Source organism: Fringilla coelebs (assembly GCF_963513975.1).
Source record: "Fringilla coelebs genome assembly, chromosome: 28".
Taxonomy (NCBI): domain Eukaryota; kingdom Metazoa; phylum Chordata; class Aves; order Passeriformes; family Fringillidae; genus Fringilla; species Fringilla coelebs.
The window spans coordinates 6,394,534-6,420,555 of record NC_140054.1 but is presented as its reverse complement, the minus strand read 5'-3'; the positions used below and the strand labels follow the sequence as shown (position 1 = coordinate 6,420,555).

The window sequence follows — 26,022 nt, the reverse complement described above, 5'->3', positions numbered from 1 at the left end:
GAACGCTTTTCCTTAGTGTGGTACAAACCACGTTGAAGATACAAAGCAGGGCCTGGAAATGAGAAGGACTGGCTGCCTCTAAGAGCTTTTTGCTTTTCTGGCAGGTTTCTTTCTGTTCCTCCGCACTGGGTGCGATTGCAGCTGCCTCAAATGCCAGCGTTTTCCAAGGCAGGTCCGGGCAGTGGTCGGAATGCAGGAATTGCACCACAGCAGGCAGCGGGATGCAGAGCTCTCGGGGAAGCACAGCCAGGCAGTTCCTGCTCCCTGCGCAGGGACTGTGAGGCTCATCTGAGGCTCATCCACGGAGCAAACACCTCCAGCCTCTGCCCACATTCCTGCACAGGTGTGCGCCACGTTCCCTTGCTCAGCTCGGATGCATTTCTGAAGGTGTCCAGAGCATCTCAACCCTTTATTTTTTGGCAGAATAAACCGCATTTTGCCTGCCGGCTCCGCAGGCTCTCAGTCTGCCAAGCCCACCCCGTCCCTGCGTGGGGATCTCCCGCAGCCCCTCGGAGAGGCACACGCGGCTCCGGACGGGATTTCTGCTGCGGAACCGATGGAGCCGCTGGCTCCGGGGACGTGCCCAGCCTGTGGATTGCGCACCTTTCTCTCGGGAATACTGAACGGCGGGCCGAGCCGGGCTGTGCCCGGGGACGGCGCCGGGGAAGGAAGGCAGGAGCGGCGAGGCCGTATCTGCCGGTTGTCATGGCTACAATCGCTGCCCGGCTCCTGGATCGGTTACCTTCCCTTCCCAGTGCCGCCCTGGCTCCTGCGCAGGACACAGCCCTTGGCACCCGGAGAGAAGGAGAAAAACATCTGCTTCAAACCCACACATCTCCTGCAGCATCCGAGGGGAGAGTGGGAGGCGACTCGGGCGCTCGGTATTCAAACTATGCGGGGCCGAGAGTGCTTTGCCCAATTCCACGCGGTTCTCTCCGAACCTTTGGCTGCTTCCCGGGACCTCAGAGGAGCTGTTCCAGGGCCGTCCGTCCTTCTGGGCTCCCGAGGAACTTGGCGTCTGCACAGGGACATTAAAGCCCGTCCGATTCCAGGGCAGGGACACCTCCCACTGCCCCAGGTGCTCCAGCCCCGGTGTCCAGCCTGGCCTGGGGCACTCCAGGGATCCAGGGGCAGCTGCTCTGGGCACCTGTGCCGGGGCCTCATCACCCTCACACAGAATTTCTTTTGTAAAAGATTCCTTTTCCTACCTGAAAATGGCCTTTTCAAAACCCCATGGAAAACACAAGCGTTTCCTCACCTTTTCTTTTTTAATTTAATTTTTAGAACAGGTCTGCAGCCCAGGTGGGAAGTTATTTAGAGCAAGTTATGCATCAAATTTCATTTTTAATGAGCGCACAGCTATGTTTGTAGCTTATTTCAGTGTAGGGCTATGTGAGGGAGTGAAAACATGAAAGAAAAAACTATCAGAAACTGTAAACAGAAGTGAAGCTGCCAGGGCTGTTTGCACTGTCCCCCAGGAGGGAGAAACCTGAGTAAACACAGCAACAAGAACAGTCAGGGTTTATGGTTCTTTTAGGTTTAAGAACTTGTAAACAAATGATGGGGCTTTTGAGTGGATACAAAAAGATACCTTCAGTTTTGTGCTGCTTCCAGAGCACACAGTCCCACTTTCTCCAGAGAGGGGAGGAGACAACAAAAGCACATTTCAGCAGAATTCCAGCTCCAGGGAGAGGAAAATGTCATTGCAGGGTTTGTGGTCTCGAGCTGACATCCTGCACTGAACAAGTCTGGTCCTGCTTCACAGGAGGCACTCACAGATACCTGTTCCTAATTACCCATCCCAGGGTTTGGGATGCCATCATTCCACAGCAAAAATAAACCATTTTAGACTTGGAAGCAAATATCAGGAATCCTGATGAGAAGCCCAAACACCACAGAAACTAAATCTCCTTAGGGGGACCCCAAACTTTATTTCTGATTTCAGATCAATATAAGACTGGCAACATTTCACTTCTCAGTCCCCTTGCTAAACAGAGACCACTGCACACATCCAGCCTTGAAAAGCCACATCCCAAAATAACCATTACAACATACTTCTAAAATATGAGAAATTATCCTGGCCAGGAATATTTTGGCCTAATGGCTGATTGGATCAGGTAGGAAGACACAACACAGAGTTTTTGGAGAGGTGGGGAAAGATCATTTAGGGAGAGAGAAGCAGGTCTCTCCCAGTAACAATAGTTTCTGTATTTCATACGTGCTTCAGGCAGTGCAGAGCACAGGTATGACTCAGTTGGCTTCAGGGCCAGCAAAGAGTGCTCAATGGGTTCCTTGTTGGGAGCTGAACAAAAGGCACAGCAGGTCAGTGATGGAAGAAACTTGATTCCCTGGAAAAACAAAATCTCTCTGTCCCTCATCAGCATCCCAAAACCCCTAAACAAACAGCCTCTGGACTTAGGGAGGCTCCTGGGTTTTTGCAGCACTGCAGGTCTCATAGCACACACAAAAGGGGCAGAAATGCAGGGCTGGTGCTTTGCTGCTTGGCTGTTAAATTGCTGCTTCCCTCGTGAGTCAGTGTCAGGACTGCCCAGCTGGGCCTTTTCTGGCTCCCTGAGGAGAGGCTTGGTGCATTTCTGGGAGCTTCACCAGAGTCCTCACACCTCTGCTGATCAGGGAGGACACCCTTGATCCTCCATTAGAAAAATCCTCCTGCAGAATCATTTTTCAGTCCCCTCCAGGCACTGCAAGCTCAGCCCAAAGAGTTTTCTATTAGCAGGCTCCAAATCCACCTGCCTGATTCTTGTGTGCTGCTCTCATTTCCCTGTCATAGAGCAGAACTGCTCAGAAAAGAGGATAGATGGATAGATGGATAGATGGGTAGATGGATAGATAGATAGATAGATAGATAGATAGATAGATAGATAGATAGATAGATAGATAGATAGATAGATGATGGATAGATGATAGATAGATAGATAGATAGATAGATAGATAGATAGATAGATAGATAGAATATAGAGATATAAAGATATAGAGATATAGAGATGAAATATAGATAGATAGATAGATAGATAGATAGATAGATAGATAGATAGATGATAGAGAGATAGATATAGAGATATAGAGATATAGAGATATAGAGATATAGAGAGATGATAGATAGATAGATAGATAGATAGATAGATAGATAGATAGATAGATAGATAGATAATTTCTAGCAAAAAACCAAGAACTTACTTTTATCTTTCTTCCTCTAAACTTGGTGGGCACCCTTGTGATGGAAGGCACCCCTTTGCTGTGCTGTGGCTGTGCCTTTCCTCTGTCACAGTGCAGAGGGGAGGGTGGTGTTTTACCACTGAGGATTGAAGATATTCTATAAAGAAATGTGTCCCCAGGTTCATGTGCCAGAATTCAAGGATGTCCCCTCTCTCTTCCTCTGCTTTGCTGCCCTGTGCATCCCCAGCCACTGAGGAACAGTAATCTACAAAGTAAAAACTTGATCAATCAGGTATTTTGTCACCCGATGAGGAGATAAAAGCTTCAGAGGGTGTTATTTTATGGCCAGAGGCACTGGGCAGTTTAAACAGCTCCTGCCCTGCAAGGTGGTTTGAATTTGCTGCTGACTTCAGTGACTGCAGAACCAGGACTTGCCTGGCAGGCAACAACTCCTTTTACCCTTTCCTCCAGCCTGCTGTCAGAAATCGCTGGCCAGACCTGCCGTCTCATTTTTCTATTTACAGTCTGCACAGAATCATTTCCCCCTCAACCTGAGCAGCCACTGGCATTGTGTTGGAGATAAATGTCCTGTGGCAGTGGCCCAGCACAAGATAGGATGGAGAAGGGGTCAGTGTGTCAGAAATAGATAACAAATAACATCAGATGTAACCTTATTGAACTCAAACCTCTCATATTAGATATAAGGACTCGGAGATATGCTACAGTCCTTAAAATGGGATAGGAATCATAGTGCTATTAGCTGTTAACACTCTGCAACACCAGATACTTGTTGAAAGGGACTATTGATCAACAGAGATGGAAAACAGGTTTTTGGCAGCTGCTTGCCAGTTGGAAGTTAATATGGGAGTCAATTACCACCAGATAAATGTCCCTTCTCTGAGATCACCAGCAGAAGCTTTCGGGAGAGGAAGATACAGGCATGGCTTTAAATATCATCACTATTCAGACAAAACCAGATGGGTTTAAATACCAGCACTACGGTCCTAGAAATTAATTTTTCAGTGAAGTGAAAGGGTTAGGGTGGAAAGCAAAGCAGCTCAAGAACCAGGCAGCCCAGCCCACACAGAGTGTGTGTTACCCCTCGTGGTCCTGCGCCAGCCAGGGGGGAAATGAAGCGGTTTTTAACTCCCGGTGTAGGATGGGGGGACTGTGACTGAACGCCAAAAAGCTGCAGAGCCCGGGATGGGAGCGGTGGTGCTGGGGAGCGATTCCCTCTGGTGAGGAGAGCCCGGCACTGCACAGCGAGCCTGGGGCTGCAGCAGAGCCGCTCACAGCCCTGCCCTCGCCTCTGCCCTGTGCTCACCTCCACCTGCCCAGGGCTCTTTGCTCCCCCCGGCAGGAGCCAGGCCAATCTGAGTTTAAACCAGAGCCAGTTTCAGCTCCCAGTGCTCCGTGCACAGGGGCTGGGAGTGCTCAGAGCCAGCCCCGGGCAGCAGCATGTGACAAGGACCTTGGGCTGACATTGGGGAGGTTTATCTTGAACAATCTGTTTGCTCCTGAGCGCAGGCAGGCTCGCAGCACAGCACAGCACCCGCCAGCCCCAGTGGGGGCTGCCAGCCCCACCTGCCCTGGGCCACGAGGGGAGGCTTTGTCAGCATTCCCAGTTTGGGTTAAACCAGCCTGTTGTGTTCAGAGAATCCCAGAACTTCATAGAATCCCGGGCTTGCCTGGGGAGGGACCCTAAAGCTCATCTCGTGGCACCCCTGCCAGGGGCAGGGACACCTTGCACTGCCCCAGGTCCAGCCTGGCCTTTCCTCCCCAGACACGACCCACAAGGTGAGGGCTGCTTCCTCCCTGATTGAAGTTAATCACTAAACCAAATTCCCAGCTATTCACTGCACAGGGGTGGAACCCTGGCCTGCCCAACAATCACTCTGGGTTTGTTATCTGCAGCTACCAGGGCACGGTGACAGGGTGGAGATGGGAATAAAATCCCTCAGATCTCCCTAGAACACTTGGCTTCAACGTTTGCTACATCTGCCTGCCACAGCATTTACACTTTTGACTGGAAATCTCTGCCTTCTGCTTTTTCCCTGTAATTCTGGGTGGAGTTTTGCCCACTGTATCCAATAAATCCTCACCCCAATAAATGCATAAATCCCTGTCCCCAGCAGGCACGGAGAACTGAATAAGAGGAATGAGTTTGGCTTACCAGGAGCTCATCTTTCTGTTTTGCATCCATTTCAAGGAAGTGTCATGAGGGTGTCAAGTGCTTTCCCTGCAATCTCGCCAGCTCTGGGAAGCAGCCACTTCCTTCCCAGCTTTCAACGCCGTCCTTGGAAAAGATAAACATGGAGAGCATGTGCTAAAAGGAGATAACCCAAGGACTAAGGCTTTGGGGAGCGGGAAAGGTGAAGGAAAACCAGCAACTGGTGGCATTGCTTCAGCACAGTACAGGTCACAGGATATCACTCTGGGAGTCTAACACAAGGCAGGTGAAAGTTGCTGGCTGGCAAAGTGAGCCCAGAGTTTTTCAGCACCAGAATGATCACTCTGGTTAGACTTTTAAGGAGATTAGCACAGATGTTACAACTTAATTTCCTAGATTTGTCTTGCAGAGCAAAAGCACAAACTCAAATACTGGAAAACAAAAGCAAAATGAAGTAACACAAAAAAGCACAGGACACTTTATAATAACTAAAGTGTTATTTCTTTGAACATCACCACTTATTCTGTGATCTCAGGTTGAAGATTCAGCAAGTCTGATATAAGCAGTTTGTGCCAGCAAGCCTAAAAGAGACCAGGCTTATAGGCTACCTATTTAAATCTGGGTTTAGGATAAAGTATCCCTTCCCAAGCTGAGGACAGATGAGCTGGAGAGTGGCAGCTCTAGTTTTAGGCTCAAACTTTCAGGACATGTGCCACAGCAGCTGCAATAATGGCCTGAGGAGGAAAAGGAATGGTCCAGTGATTCTTAAAATAGAAATATGGGAAGCCTAAGTTCAAAGGCTTGATATAACACGGATAAATTCCTTTGCAATGTCAGCTCTGCCTGTAAACCGATGAGGAATTGAGCACTCAGTCTGAATTTTGAGTAAAATCACAACAAAAGCTGGAAAGGGAGGCTCAGAGAGGGCTCAGACTGCTCGGGTGAGTGGAGTTTGTCCAGCACTGATCCCTGGAGGTGGCAGAGGATGGAGCAGCCGGGGCAGCGCCGATTCTGAGTTTAGGAGCGAGTCCCTCTCATCAGACTCCGGGCTCCAGCCGCCCGGGTCTGCCCAGCCGCCGTTGGACTCGGCTCGCTGGCCCCATTCCGTGTTTCCTGGTACCACCGTGTGGCCAAGGGAAGGAACAGGCTGTTAATCACCGCGTGTTAATGAGCCGAGCCGCCCGCACCAGCCCCGCCGGGCTGCGGAGGGAGCGCCGGGGGCTGCCGAACCCAGCCTGTCCTGCCAACCTGCCTCAGACCAGCCCGCCTCTGAAATCAGGGATATTTTTACAAGAGCAATTCATTCAGTGTCAAGAGAATTTTTCTCTGTGGGGTTTGGCAGCGCGGAAGTTCATCGGATCATGGTCTGGCAGGGAAACCTGGGCACCTCCAACCAGGCTGCAGGCCAACAGAACCCCTGCACCAAACACCCCCAGCCCAGGAGCAGCCGCTGCTGTTTTCTGCAGTGAGAAGGAGGGGAAGAGAAAAGCTCTTTTAATTGCCCAAGTTTTCAATCAGTCCTCGGGCTGAACTCAGAACCCCTAATTCAGGAACGTTCAGCCCTCTTGCTGAGGTCAGACTGAATTCCTTCAGGAAGCACCAAGATACCGCTTCAATGGAGTAAAAGCAAACCAAATCTGTCTGGGCACTGCTAAAATAGTAATCCAGATTAATAGTAATCTAATAGTAACTCCTCTGCAGGAGGAGACTGCCACATACACCCACCTCTGCACAAACTCTAGAGCAGGGGAGAGCTGCTGCCTGCAGGGAAATCTGTTCAAAATCCAAAAGTAACTTCAGTGGGATAACTCAGCGAGAAAAAATTAAATCTACTATCAATCTCTTTAAAGGGGAAAAGTAGAAATTTCATTTGGGGTTTATGTGTCCAGCAAAATGCAGAGAATTGTGGTACCTACTCCCCACCTGGGCCAATCCCACCTGGGACTGCTCCTTCTACGTTCTCCCAAGTATTTTCTCCAGGCTGGTTTGCTGTACCCAAGGCGATGAAGTATTTTTGTTTGGAGGCTTTAATGCATCTTAAAAAGTCTCACATTTAAGTTTTCCCTGAAATTTTCTACTCCTGTTTCTTCTGCCACACCATAGATTTTCTGGCTCCCTTTGTAAGAAGATGGTTTAAAAGCTTTAAAAAAAAAAAGACAAAACAGTTTTTAAATGAAGGGTCTTTAAAAAGCGCAGTCTCTCACATCAGAAATCTTCTAAAGCCAACTTATTAAAGATCTTTATTAGCTTCAATCAACTTTACCACAGCTCCCCCTGTGCCATCTCCTTCCCATCCCTTACAAATGATGGACTCACTCTGTAAATTGTGAGTTTAACTCAAGCTCCATTTCATCTCCACCAACTGCAGGAGAAGGTGCCATTTCTCAGGAATTATAGTCAGCAATATTAGTCCCTGGGTATGGTATTACCATATCTGGGATGATTTAGGGACAATGAAATCCCTGTGCCATCAAGCTGCGTGATTCCTCTGACAAAAATGATCCTGCAACTCAATATCCTCTGGATGCACTCACTGAATTCAGTCCATTTGCCTTCCCTGTTCCCTTTCAGCCCACCCGAGGCAGGGCTGGAGGAAACTGTTGCTTCTTCCAAACAGAATTTTGTGAGGGCAAAAGGAAAACTGCTCTAGGGGGAATGATTCTGAAAGTCAAAACTGTTCATCCTAGGGCACTGTACTGGGAGGAGCAGGGACTTGGGGAGCCCTCCTGGCATGGTCCAGTTCACCTGTTCTCGTGGCTTTTAGCCCAATCCACTTTCAGTTTAACACAAACCCATGGTGGTTGGGAAGTGACCACGGGCTGGCAACTTGCTCACATTAACTTCTGCTCTGTTTAATTGTCGCTGCTTTGGGGGGAGTCCAGAGACTTTGCTCTATAATTTATCAGTAATTTCACTGTTCTTAAAACCCCAGCAAAATCCTGAAGCATTGGGAAAACAAGGATCATCCCCAGTATCCACTTCCAGCATCCCAAAGGCTTCAGCCCTGTGCAGAACTTGACCATCCTTTGCAACTTCACCTATTAAGAGGCAAATAAATGACAACAGCACTTTGGCCCTATTTCCCAGGTGACTTGTGCTGAAATCGATAAATGGAGAAGCAAACTATTGGCAGAGCCCTAATCTTGCATGGATTTAACCCATACTGGTGCCCAGCTTCCAGGCCTGCTCTGGAGCACAGAACTCATTTGCCTTCCTGTTGCCAGTGGTGACTTTCTGGACCCTGGGTGTGATGTCCAAAGCTCCAGCAGGACAAAGTCCCTGCTGCTGCTGCAGAGCCCACCCAAGAGACCACCAGCCTGTTAACTGCACCTGGCAGCACCACTCCCATTCCAACAGATACACAAGAGACCATTTTCCACGTAAAATGATTACAATTTAGCAGAAAAAATGTCTGTTCAGCTTCAGGCGTTCTGGCAGGCGGCGATGCAGATTTGTGGTGCCTCTAACCACGAACCAGGCACGGGCTGCAGCTCAGCGCCTGCTCCCCAGCTTTAATTTGCACAGCTAATTAGTTGGATTTACTGGCTTCAGCATCCCTCACTCTCTATTTGCTTAAGGAGAAAGAGATGAGCCCTGCCTGTCGAGTCAAGCCCAACAGGCCAATAACTCCCAGCAGTGCAGGGCACAGCCAGGGGGGAGCACCTCAGCACCCAAAATATCCATTGCTTTCTGAGGAATTCAGGTGGCAGACACTGCTTAAAATCACTGTTTTCATGCTTGGCTGGAGAAAACATCCTGCAAGGAACCACACAGGTCAGCACAGGCTGCTGGGGGCAGGAGGATGGAGAAGTTAAGGAGTAACTCCTCCAACAAAGAGCAGCCCTGAGTTCCCCTTCATTAGCAGCACTTTGTTTAATGACCGGGGGTGAAGAGGTCACCCAGCCCTGACAGGCACAGGGAACACCAGAACATTCCAGCTGGCAGCTTGGCCACTGGCCACCCCTCAGACCCAGCTCCTTTGGAAGTACTTGTTCATGTGTAGATGCCCAGCAAGGTAAGGCTCTACAAAAGCAAGGCAGGCTATTTCCAACTCTCTGATTTTAAGATTGAATTATTATTTTCCTTTGTGCAGTGGCATCCCACTGCCCGGCCGCTCCAGCGACTGCTCAGGAGGTTTGGTGGCTGTTTCTGGGTGGGGTTTGATGAAGATTATTAAGCAGGATTATTCATCATTATTTCTTTTCTGTTAGAGCAGCTGGGGGAACACGGGATGGAGCAGCTCCTAGGGCACATCCCAAACTGCCTTTAGTGCCTGCAGCCGCTCCAGGACACTTCCAGCACTCCTGACATCGGAAATTTCTGGATGTGAAACTCTGCCCTGCTCGTTTTCACTGGGTTCCCTCTGAAATCAGCACAGGTTGAAACAGGTCACTGAACTTAATCACAAACAGACACTGAAATCCCAGGGAAAGCCAAGCAGAGATGGAAGAAATATTCCATCTGACAGCCACTGAAGGAGACATTTACACAGGGGGGTTTGGGTTTGGCTCTGCTCTGGAGTCTAAGTAGCAATTATAAAAATGGTGCATTTTTACTCAAAAAATCCCGTCTCCTGCTTAGTCACTACCCCAGCCAGGTCTGGATTCGATTAGCAGGAGCAACAATATTCAAGTTTAAGTGCAGAAATGTAACACATCATCAGTTTTATGGAGCCAGTTCTGGTTTCACTCCCAAGAAAAGCTCACCAGAATTTTACTTTCCTCTGCAGCATGATCACTGTATTCCTGCACATTTTGTACAGTGCTACATTTTAGAAAATAAAGAAAATTAACTCAGTAGATTCACATACACCTTCCATTTTCAGCCAAGTAAGCCAAGGCCCTAAAAACATCCTGCAGTGATCTAGAGTTTAGGCAAGGAAACCTCGCTTTTGGGTAAGGAAATCTTGCTTTTCAGGTGTGAATTACAACAATTAATTATCTGAATGAAAACACAAACACAGGCATGCAGAAAGCAAATGTTCTTAAACCACAGGAAGTGAACTAAAGGCAGGAAAAATTACAGAGCATTAAGAACAGTCCAAGCCAAACCGTATCCAGCTTTATTAAAGGTACTTTTCATGAACAATCATGGTAATTTAGGCAGGACATGGGCTACAATCCGCAACATTTTACAACAACCGTCAAACTCCCCTCCCTTTGTGGACTACTGAAATGGAGAAGTTGCTAAAAACCGTCAGAATCTTCAGCTGGCACTGGCAGAGGGCGAAGTTTAGAGTGAGGGTGGCGAGGTTCACACGGCCGGCGCGCTGTCTGACAGCGCTGCACAAACCCACCCTGACTGGGAGAGCAAACAGCTCCAGAGGCAGATCTCTGCACTGAGGGTCCACGACGGAAAAGAGGAAGTGCAGCTCCTGTTTGGGCCAGAAAATCCCAGACTGGACACCAGCAATCCGCATCACCTGGCAGTGGAGCGCCCCAGTTCTGCCGTGGTTTGGAGTGATGGCTCTGGGCAAACGGGGGGGACACCAGGGGAGAACTGGTGGCACTGGGACTGGGAGCAGGCAACAGCATCGTGGGAGCTCTGATGTTCACTTGGACATAACTGACACGCAGCACGGGGGAATCCCTTCTTCCTCCCCGCAGGAAGGGCCCTTCTTCCAAAAACTGGGGGACTGGCAAAAGCTTTTCTTATTAAAATTTAGGTTTTGAGAAATAGACTAAATGACATTTGTCCCCATTGCCCCCCACCCCCCAGAACACAACAATGAAGCGGTCTGTGTGCTAACAACATAGCTTAAAAAAAAGTAAACCAAAATTCTGCATTGTTATAAAACTTGATAAAAAATAGTATTTCAAACTGTACAGTCACCAGAAGTACACAGTTATCAAAAATTCACACGTTTTACTTGGCTTCACCAGCACCTTCAGCTTTCTGTGCCTGAAAAGGGAAAGGGGAACAAGTCAACACATTAAAAAAATGGACACTCATTTTTCTATACAGCAAAACCCTGAGCAGAACAAATCCTCTCTGGGCTGCACAGCTCTGATTTCTAATAAAACTAAATTGAACATCTGTTGCACCCTAGAACACAACTTAGAAGTTGCTTTTTGAACTTCACAGAAGAACAGTAACTTCCATGTGGCAACATCCCCTGGCGAACAGACAATTTAACTCTTTACCAACACCCCCCTCTGTGCTGAGCAAGGCAAGCCACGCTCCCCAAGCCCCGACCCGTCCCAGTCCCAGAGGGAGAGGAATCAATGCTGGTGCATGACAGGCTGCTGGGATACCTGGTCTGTTTTGGCATCTCCGTTTTCTGCAGGGTTGTTTCCCTCCTTGCCAGCATCAGCTTTTCCTTTCTTCCCCTTGGGCACCTTCTCGCTCTTCTGTGAATACAAGACAACATTTGCTGTCAGCTCCCCGAGCCAGGCCTGAGCCACAGCCCCCCTTTGGGGTGGTGGCCCCAAAGAACACAGACACCCAGGTTTGTTTGTTCAGGGATTGACAGCAAGTGGGAAGTCCTCACTCGGGTATTTTTTATGCAAATTCTGTAAAATCTGCAAATTGTCAGTTCAGCTTTAGGCAGCGAGGATGCAGTTCCATTTCCTCACAGCACAGCTGTTAATCAAAGGTTTGCCAGCTGTTACTGCCAGGCAATGCCAAACCTCATCACCCCTTTATTCACCTTTCCAAACAGCCCTGACCCAACTCACCTTTGGAGCTGCTTTTTTAGGTTTGGGCTCTGGCTTGGGAGGAGCAGGCTTCTGCAAGGGAGAGAAAACCTGGTTAGACACTGGTGGGATGGCTTGGCTTGGGAGGACCCCAGAGCCCCTCCAGTGCCACCCAGCCATGGCAGGGACACCTCCCACTGTCCCAGGTGCTCCAGCCCCAGTGTCCAGCCTGGCCCTGGGCACTGCCAGGGATCCAGGGACAGCCCCAGCTGCTGTGCCAGGGCCTGCCCACCCTCACAGCCAAGAATTCCTTCCCCATATCCCAGTCCTCTGGCAGTGGCAAGCCATTCCTCCTTTGTCCAGGCACTCCAGGCCCTTGTTCAAACCCTGCTCCAGAGAAACAAACTACTTTTTTTTTTTTTTTTTTTTTTTAAACATTCAGGCCAAATAGCTTCGTTTTAGGAAAGCAAATAAAGCATTCGAAACTGCAGCAGCTATTTGGTTTGTCCATTATTTTACCACTCCCACAGCAGCACACAATGGGGCAGGTCCTTAAGGCAGGAACTTAATTTTCACCTCCAGCGCTGACACACATTTACACACCCAGTGGTGATGTGTAAAACCGCCGGGTGTTGTGACACCTCTGCCCAGCAAGAGGATACTCACGGCAGATAACCTCGCTGATCTCCGCTGCGGCTGTCGGAAAAGGAGAACGGTTCTATTGAAATGACACGGAACACGTACTCTCAACATCCCGCAAACTTGCTCTCCTCCCAAAGCAGTAAACCCCCAGAAATTATGCTTATAGTGCTTTAGTTTTTACAAATTAGGGAGGTAGTTTCCCTTTTCCTGTATTCTCAAGAAACATGAGGCTATGCTGTTGAAATTACTAATAGCTAATAATAGCTGAGTAGATTTTTCACGGTTAAAAGTAGGTTTCTCATGGTTAAAAAGCCGTCAAGACTTTGAAAAGCCAGAATCAATTGAGACCAACCCTCCCCGCTACTCCCCAGTTATTCTGACGGCGTTAAACCTCATCTTCCAAAGGAAACACTTGATGATCCAACTTTCTCAAAACACTGAACTTCTTACCTCATCCTTAACTTTGGCCTTATCGCCCTTGGTCTCTCCTTCAGCCTGGGGACATGGACACAGGTTGTAGGGACAAGTGATGGACGGGACTCGCGGTGCCCAGCCGCCGTTTGAACCCCAAATCTCACGGGGACCATCCCCATCCCGCCCCCGGCGGGCACCGGCCCCTCCCCGCGGGGCCGGGGCGGGGGATGCCGGGGCACAGCCCCGCACCGCCGCGGCCCAGGCGGGGCGGGCGCCGCCGCCTCCGGGGGCTGCGCGCGGGGCCGGTGCGGGGGCGCCGCCGCCGCTCGGGGCGGGCCCCCTCCCGCCCCCGCCGTTTTGGCGGCAAAGCTCCGCCGCCGCTTCCCGCCCTTTCCCGCCCCGCACCGGCGCTCCCCTCCCCCCTCCCCTCGCACCGACCTCCCGCCAAAACCAACCGGTTCGGACCGGCGGGCACCGCCGGCCCCTCCCGCAGCCGCGGCCCTCGCCGGTGCCGGGCCCCGCGCCGCCCCCACCCGCGGCGAGGCCTCGGCGCTCCGTTACCGCCCCGAACGCGGGGGGGGCGCGCGTAGTCCCGCCCCCCCTCCCGCAGGCGGCTCCGCGAGGGGGGGAAAGGACACGGTGAGGGGAGCGGGCGGCGGGGGGCGGCAGCTCACGTACCTTTCTCTTCGGCATGGCTCGGCGCGCGTGAGTGCGAGAGAGCGCGAGTGCGTGCGGCGGAGAGCGGAGCGCGCCGGGCGGCGTGAGGGGGCGGAGGGAGCGGCGCGGGGAGGCGGGGGCGCGGGAGCCGGGCGCGCTGGCGGCGGGGGCTGCGGGGCGCGGGGAGCGGTGCGCGGGGCTGCACCCGGCGGGCTGCGCTGGTCCCGACCCCACTAATTGGAATCGGGTGTTTATAAAGTTTTATATAGAGCCGGACGCGGCCCAACCGGTTCCAGCCGGATCCCCGCCGCCCCGCGCGCCCATTGGCCCGCGGGGGTCACGTGGGGTGGGGCCAAGGCGGGGAGGGAAGGAGGGGCGGGGGGGGCGCGCGGAGGGGGCGGCGCGCGCGCCATTCACCCCCCCCCTCCCCCGCTCCGTGCGCGCGCGCGGGAAACCCGCGGGGGGGGGGGAGGAAAAATGGGGGGAAAAGGGGAAAATTGGCGATGTGAAAAAAGGCTCGGGGAAAGCGGGGGACACCCGCACCCCGGCGCGATCCGCGCGCAGGTGAGCGGAGCTGTTCGTTCAGCACCTCCCGCCCCGCGGGGCCCCTCCCGGGGGAAGCACGGGAGGCGCGGAGAGCTGGGTCCGGAAAAGGAGGCGGCTCTGCTGGAAGGAGAGAGAGAAATGTTAAAAAGCGATAAAATGCCGTTCAATCAATTCACACAGGTACCTGCTGCTGGTGCCAAGTGACTCGGGAAGTTGGGCTCCATCCAAGAGGGGACATTCCTCACACCTGGCACGGGCACGGCCCCTGTGCCATAAATCCAACTAAACATCTTCATCACCGCTTCACTGTGCCCTGAACTTTTCACTTTTTAGTTCAGCCTCATTCAGAAAAACACCCCAAGGAACAGCCTTTCCCCCCTTCCCTGCCCAGGTACATTCAGGCTTTTTCAGACCTCAGCTGCACATTTTTCCAGCCATGCTGACTTTCCCCATCTTCAGCCCCTATAAATTAATGATGGGGGTTCAGTTCTCACTGACAGAAGCCTGTGGCTCTACTCCCACAGGTTCACTGGAAAGATGCACTCCTCAAAGTCTGGAGTCTGCCTGGTAACTCATCCCCACCCTCTAACAAAGGCAGGCTCACAGGGGAAATACCTGCAATTGCATTTACTGGAATAACTGATGCAGGTGAAAGGTACCAAGGCAGGTAGCAGGAACCTTTTGCCACTGCTTGAAGGGCTCTTCCTCCTCCCCTACTCCAGTGATGCCTTTTATAAAATGGATTAAAACTTTCCAAACAAGTATTTTATAAACCAGATCCTTCACTTACCTCACCTGTACTTTGTGGAAAGCCACCTCTGTGGCTTTTGTCACCTGTAGAGTCAGAACACAATGGCAAACTTTTTTTTTTCTTAAGGCAAAAATGCATTTTTTGAGTAGAAGAGGCTCCCCATCAGCCTGGCAAAGCAGACTGGAGAGTTTCCATCTCACGGAGAGTACACTGTTTCCACAGCTTCCTGAAACATGGAGAAAATAAAATACAGCAAAAGAAGTTTAAAATCAACAGCCCTCATCATCTCAGCACATTTTTAGCCAAATTCTCTTTGTTACTTACACAAGAGGTGGAACCTGCACACAGCTTCACTCAGGCAGGCTTTGGGGTATCAGCAAACTGCTCACACTACACTGTAAAAATAACCTTCAAATCATTCCCAGGCTAGCAGGAATCACATGAGGAGTCTGTCACAGATTAAATATTATTATATTAAACCTGGATTCCAGCTTCATCACACCTTAAAATAAGCAGCTCCACATACTTTTAAACATTCAGGTTATTTTTTAAATAACTTTGGTATGAATATACTTTATTCCCAGTTTGACTACACAGTTCTTCACAATCACAGGCCAAGTGCTCAGTGTGCAGCACTCACAAGGCTGTTCAATCTGCATTTTGTGGTTTTCACCTGGAGGTAAGAAGAAACACTTCAAAACCCAGCAACAGCTGGTACTGCCACACGTGTGTGTGCATCAGGAGCAAAAATCAAGACATTTTCAGTTATTTTGATGGTGGGGACGAAAACCAGGAGGAATGAGAGATGGAAACAGCCTTGGAAATCTGCTTGTCCATCTCCCTGCCAATGGAAAACTGAGAACAAGCAATACTCCACAGCTGCTCTGGTCACTGCCTTTAGTATCAGTCCAACTGCCCCTCTGAACCATTTGGGCTGGGGTCAGAGGTTGGTTTTGGCTACTGGATTCCTGAATTAGGCCCAGCCTCATTCCCTGGAACCCCCTCAGAGGGTTTGGCATACGGTAGCCATCACCTGTTTAGCCAATTTCCTTCCTGAGAAGGTTCATTCCCAAGCAATCCTTTTTTCCTGCCTGCTCAGAGCCTTTCCCAAGGTCAGTGTGGTCCAAGACCTTCTGCACCTGGGTTTTCCCCAACACACTGCTCAGGAGCCATCTCAGAACCTGCTGAAGCTTTGGAGCAGCTTTTTTTTCCTTACAGCAAGGTTGGGAACCCTTCCTTTAGCTCTCTGGAAAGCAGGATTGGATACATCCCACCCAGCAGCCAGGTGGGGAAAAGACAAGATGCTCTCAGGGAGCAGGCAGTGGGGAATGCCCCTGACACCAGGCACAATCCCCTCCCTGCAGAAAGCAGGGCTCAGCTGATGGGACAGCAGAGGACATCTCAACAGGACAGTCCCTACTGCAAAGCCATGGGAAGAACCCGAGCCCAGACTGATTTAACAGGACTGGTGTGGCTGGGCCAGCTCAGGAGCAGTCAGAGAACTGCAGGAGGCTCATTGCAGTTAACTTCTTGTCACCGGAACACCTGGCCTGCCAAGGGCCCAGCAGCAGAGACCCAGCAGGGTGCAGGTATCTGTCACCAGGGCAGGGAGGTGACACAGGACGGCACCACCTTCCTCAGCAGCATCCCAGGCCAGGAGAGTTCACAGCAGCCATCCCTGCTGGGGCAGGGCCAGCAGGACAGGAGCTGCCAGGGCAGGACCCCGCTGAGCCAGTCCCGGTGGCAGCAGCTGCTGGCTCTGCAGGCTGTGTTCCCCAGAGCCAGCACCTGTGTCACGCAGACACGGGGCACAGTCTCTCCAAGAAGTCTGCTCTCTTGTGCTCCAGGGCCTGCAGGAAGCCCTGGATCCTCTCCTCCCTCAGGGCTGTGCACTTCTGCAGCAGCGTGCGCCGGCGCCGCGAGTCTCCGTGGGACACGCAGCCCTCCTGCTGCAGCTTCTGGGTCACGTAAGCCTGGTCCCTCTCCAGCTGCTGTCGCCTCCTCTCCTCCAGGTAGGAGTCTCTGGCCTTCTGGAGTGAAAAGCAGGAGTGTTAGCGCCTTAGCAGGCTCTCAGCTCACCTGTGGGACAGGGGGACAAACAGCCTCTGCCCAGCCGTGGATCTGCAGGTGCACTCTGGCTCTGCCTCTTCCACCTTGAGGCAGCCTGCTCAAAAAGTACAGGGATACCCTCCTGGGCCTTGCCTCCAAGACACAGCTCTGCTCAGGGCATTAACTCCTAGTCAGAACAGATAAAAGTCAGGACAGATTGTGTGAAAACCCTCAGATATTGGAATCAGAGAGGAGCAGCTACAGGAGAACTCCTGAACCCCAGATGTGCACACTCCTATCCAACTCACCAGTGTTATCACAGCATTTTTTATCCTATTCCCCTGGCTGCTGAAAGGTTTTAGGGGATTCCAAACCATGACTTATAGGGCAATTCTTTGAGATGATCCAGTATTGAGCTAATCAGCTTTAAAACAAAAGCAGGAATAAGCTCAGCATTCCCAAATTTCTGTGATATAAGGGTGTACTGGCTTGAGACACAGCAGGAGAAAGGCAAAGGCAGGAGCCATCCTCGTCTACCCTTCAAGTATTTGAAATGTTTTGTTGTAGAACATCACTTTTAGATTTCTCCTTATTGCACACATCCTGGCCTGCAGCTTCCAACAGCAAAACACACATCAGCAGGCAGGAATATTGAGGTTCTATTTTTAAAAACTGTAAAACTGGTCACTGTGACATAAAGTGACACACACACTTGGGAAGTGCTGGTCTTTCAAACAAGCAAGAAGAATAATTACAGTAATGAGAGCCTGACTCACTCATCCCCACACTTCCTGAGCCCAAGGCAGCTATAGCTCTGGAAATTAGCTTTTGTTGTGCTGGCAGTGTGAGCAGAAATATCCCCAGCAAACCCACTGAATGGATGCACTCCAGGGCTGACTTGAACTGCAAGGATCATCATCAGCCCGCTGAGCAGGAGATCCAATCCCTCAAGGTGCAATTCTGTTTATTGCCCAGAAAAGGCTCAGCTCACCCCTGCAGGGGCAGGCTGGCCAGCCAACAAGCCCTGCACTCCTTCCCAAGATCTACCAGCTACCAAAAGCAGGGTCCAGCTGATGCTGGGACTCCATGGAGAGCAACAACCAGCTGGGAAATAAAATGGCAGCCGTTGAAACTGGTGCTATTTGAGCTGATGGAAGGAGGATATCTTTTATCCAATGCCTCCAAATCAAGGAGGGGGTTTCTGTACCTCATCACCCCTTCCATCCTGCTGCCCATCCACATCCAAAAGCAGCAGCCCATTCCCAAAGCAGACACAGCTGCTGTAAAACATCCTGGCTTCTCAGCAAGTCCCCCCCAGCCTCACCATCCTCACTGACAGCAACCCTTCCACCAAGAGAATTTGCTTTGTGACCTCTTTTGGGTTTCCAGATCACCTATTTTAAATTTTAAAAGATCCAGCTCCTAGATCTCAGTTCCTCTGAGGGAGAAGCCCTCCCTTTGCACAATTGTGAGGGTTCCCTGGAAAAAAAGAGCAGCCTCAGACACTGCAAAGTGGCTCTTACAGGGAGAAAACTGACCAGAGGACAAATGTGGACAATGAGAAACCTTGATAATAGCATGGCATGAACACATCCAGCCACCAACCAGAACTAAGAAAAGATGAGAATAGCTGGGAACAGAAGCTGCATTTGTTGCCTGTCAGAAACCAGCACCAGGAGCAAAGTCAGAACAGTGACCTTACTGTTCCAGACAGAGGCCAAGCTCATGGCAATGACAAACACTACTGCCTTTTTTGCTTCTCTCTTCATGCAGAAGGTGAACTGCCATTAGTTGTACTAATACAATGAATTGCTGGTAGGAAAAGGGCAGACTTGGGCCAGAAATAGGAACAAAAGAGGTTAAGGACATGGAGAGTTTGGATGCTGCCAGACTGGCTGCACTTGATTAAATTCAGCCATAACCTCAACTGGCTATAATCTCTTTGACAACTCTAAGGGGTGAGCAAGGTCCCTGAAGGTAGAAAAGGGCAATGTAATGCCTGTTTTTAAAAAGAGGACCCAAATAATTAAGGAACAGACACACTGAGCAGCAAGATGTGGTGAGGATGAAGAGCTGCCACCCTGAGGTCCTTTTGGCAGTCACTGCTGCCTCTGTGCCACCAGCTGCTGCCCCCCACATTCCTCCATCAAGAGTTCCAGCTCCCACACTTGTTTTGCTTAAAAATAGCCAAACTGCTATCTCACTACTGAGTTGGCCAGCTGTATCAGAACCAGGTCAGGGAGAGCTCACAGCAACAGATCTAAAAGGAGAGGAACAATGTCAGTGAGCAATAGGAACAATCCCTTCAGCAGGTACATCTGGACCCACCAGAAAGAGGACACTTGTCCACAGACTCCCAGCTCAGGCTGCCTCATTTCAGCTCCCAGAAGGGAAACTCTGCACCCACTTGTAACAACCCTAAAAACAACAGTGGAGTTAGAGGAAGAGCATGTGAGTACTGCCTGCAGTGTGAGTGCAGATTTCACCCTGTGGCAGAGCAGCAGTGCTCACTGGGTGTGTGAGCCCTGGGACAGATGTTCCAGCTGCTGGAATGAGCAATGAGGAACAGAGACAGCGCTGACTTGGGAGATCTTGCTGAAAGTAGAGGAGTCTGGCCACACACCAAGACGTTGTAACAAGCCACAGGGGTACAGGAGGGGCAACACATGAGCTGCTACTGAAACAAGATCTTAACTAACAACCACTGCTCCCCCTTTGCAGCCTCTCACCTGAACTCCAGCTGCTGTGCAGGTAACACATGGGGCTGGGCTTTCCACTTCCCCAGGGCTCCCTTACCTGTAGAGCACTGTAGTTCATCTGGAACTGAAGGATAGCTTCACACAAGTTCCAAAAGGAATATTCTGGCCACAAGACTGACTGAAACACCAGGCATGAATGGGATGTCTGCAGAAAGCAAGATCACCAACAATTTAATCATTGAGTAACAGAAAAACCCATTAAAATGCAACTTTCCCCACAAAGGTTTTACCTAGGCTGTGTTATCAGATTCTACTTAAAGTGAGGAAAAAACCAGCTAGGAGAGCCTGAAATTGCAGAATGTACAGTCCTTCTAATTTGTTTTCAATGCTGGGACACCAGTCATCCACTCCAGCATCAGCAGAATTCTTTCTACTGCTGTGTTGGTCTTCAGAGAGGTATTTTTAATAGCTTAAGCATCACAGACTTATAAAAAACCTAAAATAGCAACACTGGAGTACCAAAGGCTAAGGGAATAACAGTTGAACTGAGGACCAGGACATGACATTTAAGCCATTCTTCAAATGACATCTCATGATATTCCTTACTGCCCACTCATGGCATTTAAACTACTTAATGAAGCCAAGAGTTGTGGTGCACTGAAGATATCCTTGAGCTGGATGATGAAAGATTTCAAGTCAAAACCTATTTTTGCCACCAAGTTCCTCACAGTTTGGGATAAATATGTTCCTATGATGACTGCTAAAACAATCCAACACTTAACAGGACTCCTCTACCACCGAGAGGAGCAAGCAAAGTGTTATTTCATAGCATCAACACCACCCAGGGTAGAGGTGTGCCCAAAAATAGGGGGAGGAGAGGGGATGCCTTGGTAGGTAAGCACAGTTCAGGCCAGACAACTTCTGAGAACTTGCCAATTAGATAATTTGGAATGGGAATCATTTGATGTGGTTGCCTAAAGGCAATTGGGTTTTGGCTCCAAATTGTACATATAAAATAACATGTGAGCTCCAGCTGAGGCAACTCCACTCAAACGTTCCCTACAAACAAGAAATTATCTAAAGGTGAGGAGAGGAGCAAAGGATGAGAATTCATGATTTTTGGCAAACACAGATCTGCCAGAACCAGATTTCTCAGAGGTGCCCCAGCACTCAGTGCATCCTGGAAGTTACCTGGCCCCAGCAGAAGGAGATTCAGAGCCCTCACACCTGCTTGCACCTGGAGTCAGTGGAACACCAGCACCCTCTGAGGCAAAGATGGACTATCCCAAGGAGAGAACAGAGACTTTACCTGCCAGAGCAAGAAGTCACTGAGGCGAACCTCTCCAGAGGTTCTTATCAGCAGGTCAGGGTCGGGGGAGTTGTTGGTGTACAGACACTTATCCAGCAGCGACTCAGACACGTCACTGAAAGAGACACAGCTCATCACACACCCTTCCTGACCTGATGGATGTGCCACAAACCAGATTTAAGGGGTTTTCTGTAAACTCAGGGATGCAAGTTAAAACTGGGTGGTGGAGCTGAACCATAGTGAGCCATCGACTTGCTTCTTTTAGACACTGCTGTCTGCTCCACAGCCTATTCCAAATGCTATTTCAGCCCCCAGAGCATCCCACTCCATGCTCTTTGAAACATAACACAGTGGTGGAAGCAGACTGTGAGGGCTTCCATCTGCAGCAGGGAGCAGAGTATAACTATTCCTTCTCCTTCAGGGTGGAGGAACAGTGCAGCATTCATGATTCATCTGTTGTTTGACCTCATAGCTAAGACTGTCAGCCAAGCAGCCAATTGTTGTGGCATAAAATCTGCCTTCACATTTAAACTAACTTAAGACACAGACCTAATCTCTCTTCTGCCTTGGTTGTGTATCTATCACCATGGTAACTGAAATAATAAAAGCCAAACATTGCATAGTAACTTTAAGTCATTTGTTCCAGTCACACTGGTTTAATGAGATCTATTTAAAAGCCACTTGGCTTCTGAGAGGTTTCTCATGCAGTGTGAGCGGTAAGACAGGCAGGATTCATCCAAAAGCCTCACACAGAAAGCCAAGAGTTACCTGGGCTCCAGCAGTCCTTGCTCCACCCCCCAGGCCATCTCCCTGACAGCATTGCTGATCTCATGTCTCGAAGTGTAAGCGAAGCAGACATTCAGAAAGCACCTGCACAGAGGAAAAGCTGTGAGAGGCTCATCCTGGGAGGGCCCAGCACACGACAGTGATGTGTGCTTGTAGGACCAAGAAGAAAAAAGAGGTGTAGCCTGTCTGACAAGTCCCAGCCCTCAGGAAGAGGAGGAAGACGTGAGCTATCAGCTCTTTGAACTGGGTGTCACTCACTTGTTGTAGTTCCTGGTTGCCAGCACAGCCTGGGCAATCAGCTCCTGGATATCCACGGGCAGGAGGGGCAGATCCCCGAGCACACGGATGCACACCCCGTGCTTCTTCAGGTTCTCCCTGCACCCAACCACAGTGGGGACCACAGAAAACACATCAGTCTCTACTGCACCAGGGCCAACATCCACCCACAGCTTCAGCAAAGCTGGGAACTGGAGAAAGGCAAAACCACCAAATGCTTTTCAGGTGTGCCAAACTGGCTGAGATTTGATCATCCCAAACCATTCCACAAAGGCACAGTGATCACTCCCCACTCCAGTTCCTGAGGTACAGACATTACCAAAGGACCAGGACGTGATCACAGACTAGGCATCCCTACCTGTGGGGGCTCAGAGTACAACCATAGGCTCTGGTCACCTCTAACTAACCAAAAATTAAGACAGAGCTTTGATATTTCATGAAAACAACATCTGTCACTCTGTGTTTATCTGAAAGCTGTCCTCGTCCCCATGGTTTGGACGGCACAGTTGTCCCAAATCTGATGTGCAGGGGGAGCGTGCATGCACAGAGCTGTACACCCCCCCAGGCAGGCACAGCCCCTCCAGTCTCTGACTGCACGTGGGGAAGGCTCTCCTCATGAACCCATTCTCACAACCTGGAACATCCCTGCCATTCCTTGTGTCCTGGCCCAGTTCCACCCGTGGGACACACGTGGGGGGCTCTTACTGCTCCTCCAGGAGGCGGCTGAACTTCTGTCTGGCCAGGTCCATGAGCCCATCCACCTCCTCCTTGGAGCGTTTGAAGTTCTCGATGCTGAAGGCATAAACTGTCACCTCCCGAATGCCCAGGTTCAGGCACCACCGCAGGGTCTGCAACAAGACAAAATGTAACCATCAGGCCAGCAGGACACAACTGCTCCATGTGAAACCTTCCTGTGGCCTCCCACCAGGCCAGGACTGGATCAAAAGAACCGACTATCAAAAATACGGAACCCCTAGATGTGAATTTCAGATTCATATTAAAGAACAGGAGGAAAATATCACTACCTGAGGATGAGAATCCATCACAGGGGACTCATCCAGCCAGGAAAAGCACCATAAATTATATCATACTGCACTTTTCAAAACCTTTTCAGAAAAAGTCAACCTGTTTCACAGAAATAAAAGCCTTGGGATCTGTAAGGTAGATATTTTAATTGAGGACAAACAGAAGGAAAAACAGCTGAATAGAATGACTCTGCAAGATAACACAGAGAGGGAGGAGCTGAAGTTGTGAATCCTGATGACGAACAGCAGCTCCAAGCACAGGAAGAGTGAAGAGAAGGAACACAGGACACCAGTCCAGCATCAAACCCAGCTCAAACTCCCACCACACAAAGGCAGAACACATCCTCCCCACCTGTGCCAGCTTATCAAAGCCTTGGGAATGTCCCTGCTGCCTCTCCACGTGACACTTCTGGGCATAGCGGCGATTGCCATCCATGATGAAGGCAACGTGCTTGGGCATTGGCCCTGCCTGCAGACAGGGAGAAGCACAGGAGAGCAGCAGGTCAGCAGGGCTGTCCCCAGGGAGAGCTCAGCCCCGTCCCCAGTGTGCTCCCAGGGCTGCAGTGCTGTCTCCTGCAGCTGGAATGAGCAGGGTGCTGGTTTTCTCCTTGCCAAGCCCAGTTTGGGGTCTCCAAAGAGACAGTGCTGACAGCTGAAAGGCAGCTCTGCCCTCCCCATTTCCCTCAGGACAGAGCTGCAGTGCTCAGGAGCTCAGTGCTGCCACAGCCAGGGAGGGGGCACACAGGCCTTTATGCTGCATTTTTTATTTCAGAGCTCAAGGGCCTTTTCACAGACACAGTTACCTTCAGAGAACACAAGCAAAGGCCACAAGACATCCCCCGACAAACAGGAGTATTCCTTTCCACTGACCTCACTAGGGCAGCGCCACCAGTCTCAATCCTGAGCAAGGAATTTCCTGGAACTGGTGAGTTTTTGTTCCAATACTCAGTTTCATTCCTTCAACTCCTTCTCTCTCTTCTCTCCCTCCTTCCCATGCCTTGCCTTCCTCAGCCAGGGCAGAGATCCTTATTGGCAAGCACTGCCTGCATCCTGCTCATTTGCAAGGCTAAGCCTAAGCAATCTCCCACCCTGGGATGGAGTTTAGGGATGCACATCCAGTGCCAGCACTAAACGCAGTCTTGTCAGCAACTCTCCCTTTCCAGAGCACTGCAGCCAAGACAGTTCCACCCTGAAGAACCTGCCAGCTCTTCAGTACAAAATCCACCCAAATCTTTCCCTTACCTTAATGATGTTGGCACAGAACCTCTCTATGATGGTCAGCTCGCCCTCTCTGATCCACGACATTTTTTTATTGAGAGCGCCTTTCCTTTATTAAAGGGAAGATGAAAATAAAGGGGTTAAAGGTGTTTGAGCCCAAAGCAAACAAACCACCTGGGAAAGTCAGCTCTGACTTGCTGCTCTGGAGCCCTTTACGTTGTCTGTGCGAGTCCTTTGATAAACAGGCAGTGGGGAAGCTCAGAAACAGGTTCTGGAATTTTCCAGCTGTGTCATCAGAGTGGATTCTGCACCCACTGGTGCAAGGAAAACCATTCCCGAGCGCTGCAGCCTGCAGGACTGGTTCGTACAGACCCAGCCCAGCACAAACAGCCCAGACCCAGCGGCCTGGACTCCATCCCACCATGCAGGGGCAGCAGCAGACCGAGTTACACTCGTCAGTTCATTCTCCGTGTGGGCCTTCTCGGCCTCCTCCCTCAGGAGGGGATCCCTACCCACAGCCACGGCCACAAACATCAGGGCAGGGGACGGCCGAACCTCGGGCTGCTATCGCAGGGCTCGGGCAGGGCTCACCCAGCGCCACCGCGGGCCGCTAACGCCCGGCTAACGGCGGCCGGCCCTTCCGGCGCGGTGTGCCCCCGCGCTGCCGCCGAACGCCCTTCCGAGAGGGCCGTGCCCGCTCCCCGGGCCGGCCGGCCGTTCCAGCCCCCGCGACCCCGTCTCGCCGCCGGCAGCGAGCGGAGCCGGCCGAGAGCGGCGCGCACACCCAGACCCTGCGGGCGCCTCCGCTCCCGGGAGCCCCCCGGGCCCTCCCGGGCGGGAAGCGCACGGTGGGGACGGGGCATCCCTCAGGCCTCCGCCGCTCCGTGAGGGGAGGGACACGGCCGCCGGGGGGAGGGACACGGCAGAAAGAGACACAGCCCGCCCGCCCTCCAGGCGCCCGTCGTGCCCGGTCAGCCCCGGCTCTCCCCGGTCCGTCCCGGTCCCCCCGATCCCGGTCCCGGTCCCGGTACCTGCCCCGGCGGCGCCGCCTCAGCCTCCGCCGGACGGTGACGTGCCCTTCCGCTTACGTCACACGGGGGAGCGCGCGCCGGACGGGGCGTGGCGGGGGCCGGCCCGCGCGTGGGCAGGGGGGGCGCCGTGAGGGGAGGGGAAGATGGCGGCCCGGGAGCTGTGAGGGGAGGGGGCGATGGGGAGGGACAGCACGCGGGGAATGGCTTCAGAGGGACACAGGGCAGCGTGGATTGGCAGGAAATTCTCCCTTTGGGAGCGTGGGGGTGCCCAGAGCAGCTGTGGCTGCCCTTGGATCCCTGGAAGTGTCCCAGGCCAGGCTGGACATGGGGGCTTGGAGCGGCCTGGGATAGGGAAGATGTCCCTGCCACGGCACGGGTGGGATTGTTGGGTGGGCTGTAATGGCCCTTCCACCCAAAGCGGTCTGGGGCACTTTTGGGGGCTGCAGGGGAGGTGGGCTGTGGTCCCAGCACAGCCCCCTGCCCTGGTCCCCCCATTTGGGATCTGGGCTCCTCAACCCCAGGGGGGAAAACACAAATAAACCACACACAGAACATCACCAGCAGCCATTGCCCATGGTCTTTATTAATTTTTTTTTTTTCCAGAAAAGAAAAAAAAAAACCCCACATTTTACATAGT

General features: G+C 51.4%; 2 protein-coding genes across 2 annotated transcripts; both read right to left on the bottom strand.

Annotated features, from left to right (window-relative positions):
• Positions 1-10,387: 10,387 nt before the first annotated feature.
• On the bottom strand, positions 10,388-14,014 carry HMGN2 (high mobility group nucleosomal binding domain 2). The gene is made up of 6 exons (XM_084222811.1): positions 13,717-14,014; positions 13,075-13,119; positions 12,649-12,678; positions 12,025-12,075; positions 11,602-11,697; positions 10,388-11,248 (listed from the first exon to the last, which is right to left on the bottom strand). Exons 1-6 carry the CDS (start codon positions 13,729-13,731, stop codon positions 11,213-11,215), a joined length of 273 nt encoding a protein of 90 aa, XP_084078937.1. The 5' UTR covers positions 13,732-14,014; the 3' UTR covers positions 10,388-11,212.
• A 1,475-nt stretch (positions 14,015-15,489) lies between these two features.
• On the bottom strand, positions 15,490-25,432 carry DHDDS (dehydrodolichyl diphosphate synthase subunit). The gene is made up of 9 exons (XM_084222786.1): positions 25,386-25,432; positions 24,379-24,463; positions 23,489-23,605; positions 22,817-22,959; positions 22,094-22,210; positions 21,818-21,919; positions 21,050-21,164; positions 19,838-19,945; positions 15,490-17,022 (listed from the first exon to the last, which is right to left on the bottom strand). The coding sequence occupies exons 2-9, from the start codon at positions 24,439-24,441 to the stop codon at positions 16,786-16,788; spliced, it is 1,002 nt and encodes a 333-aa protein (XP_084078912.1). The 5' UTR covers positions 24,442-24,463; positions 25,386-25,432; the 3' UTR covers positions 15,490-16,785.
• Positions 25,433-26,022: the final 590 nt, after the last annotated feature.

Excerpts from the sequence above, each read along its gene's own strand:
- HMGN2 (XM_084222811.1), bottom strand. Across the intron at positions 12,679-13,074 it reads AGGCCAAAGTTAAGGATGAG|CCGCAGCGGAGATCAGCGAG; the intron begins GTAAGAAGTTCA and ends CTTTTCCGACAG. Across the intron at positions 12,076-12,648 it reads GATCAGCGAGGTTATCTGCC|AAGCCTGCTCCTCCCAAGCC; the intron begins GTGAGTATCCTC and ends TCTCCCTTGCAG.
- DHDDS (XM_084222786.1), bottom strand. The coding sequence starts at position 24,441 with ATGTCGTGGATCAGAGAGGGCGAGCTGACCATCATAGAGAGGTTCTGT. Across the intron at positions 22,960-23,488 it reads GCTTTGATAAGCTGGCACAG|ACCCTGCGGTGGTGCCTGAA; the intron begins GTGGGGAGGATG and ends GTCTTGTTGCAG. Across the intron at positions 21,165-21,817 it reads CAAGGACTGCTGGAGCCCAG|TGACGTGTCTGAGTCGCTGC; the intron begins GTAACTCTTGGC and ends TGTCTCTTTCAG.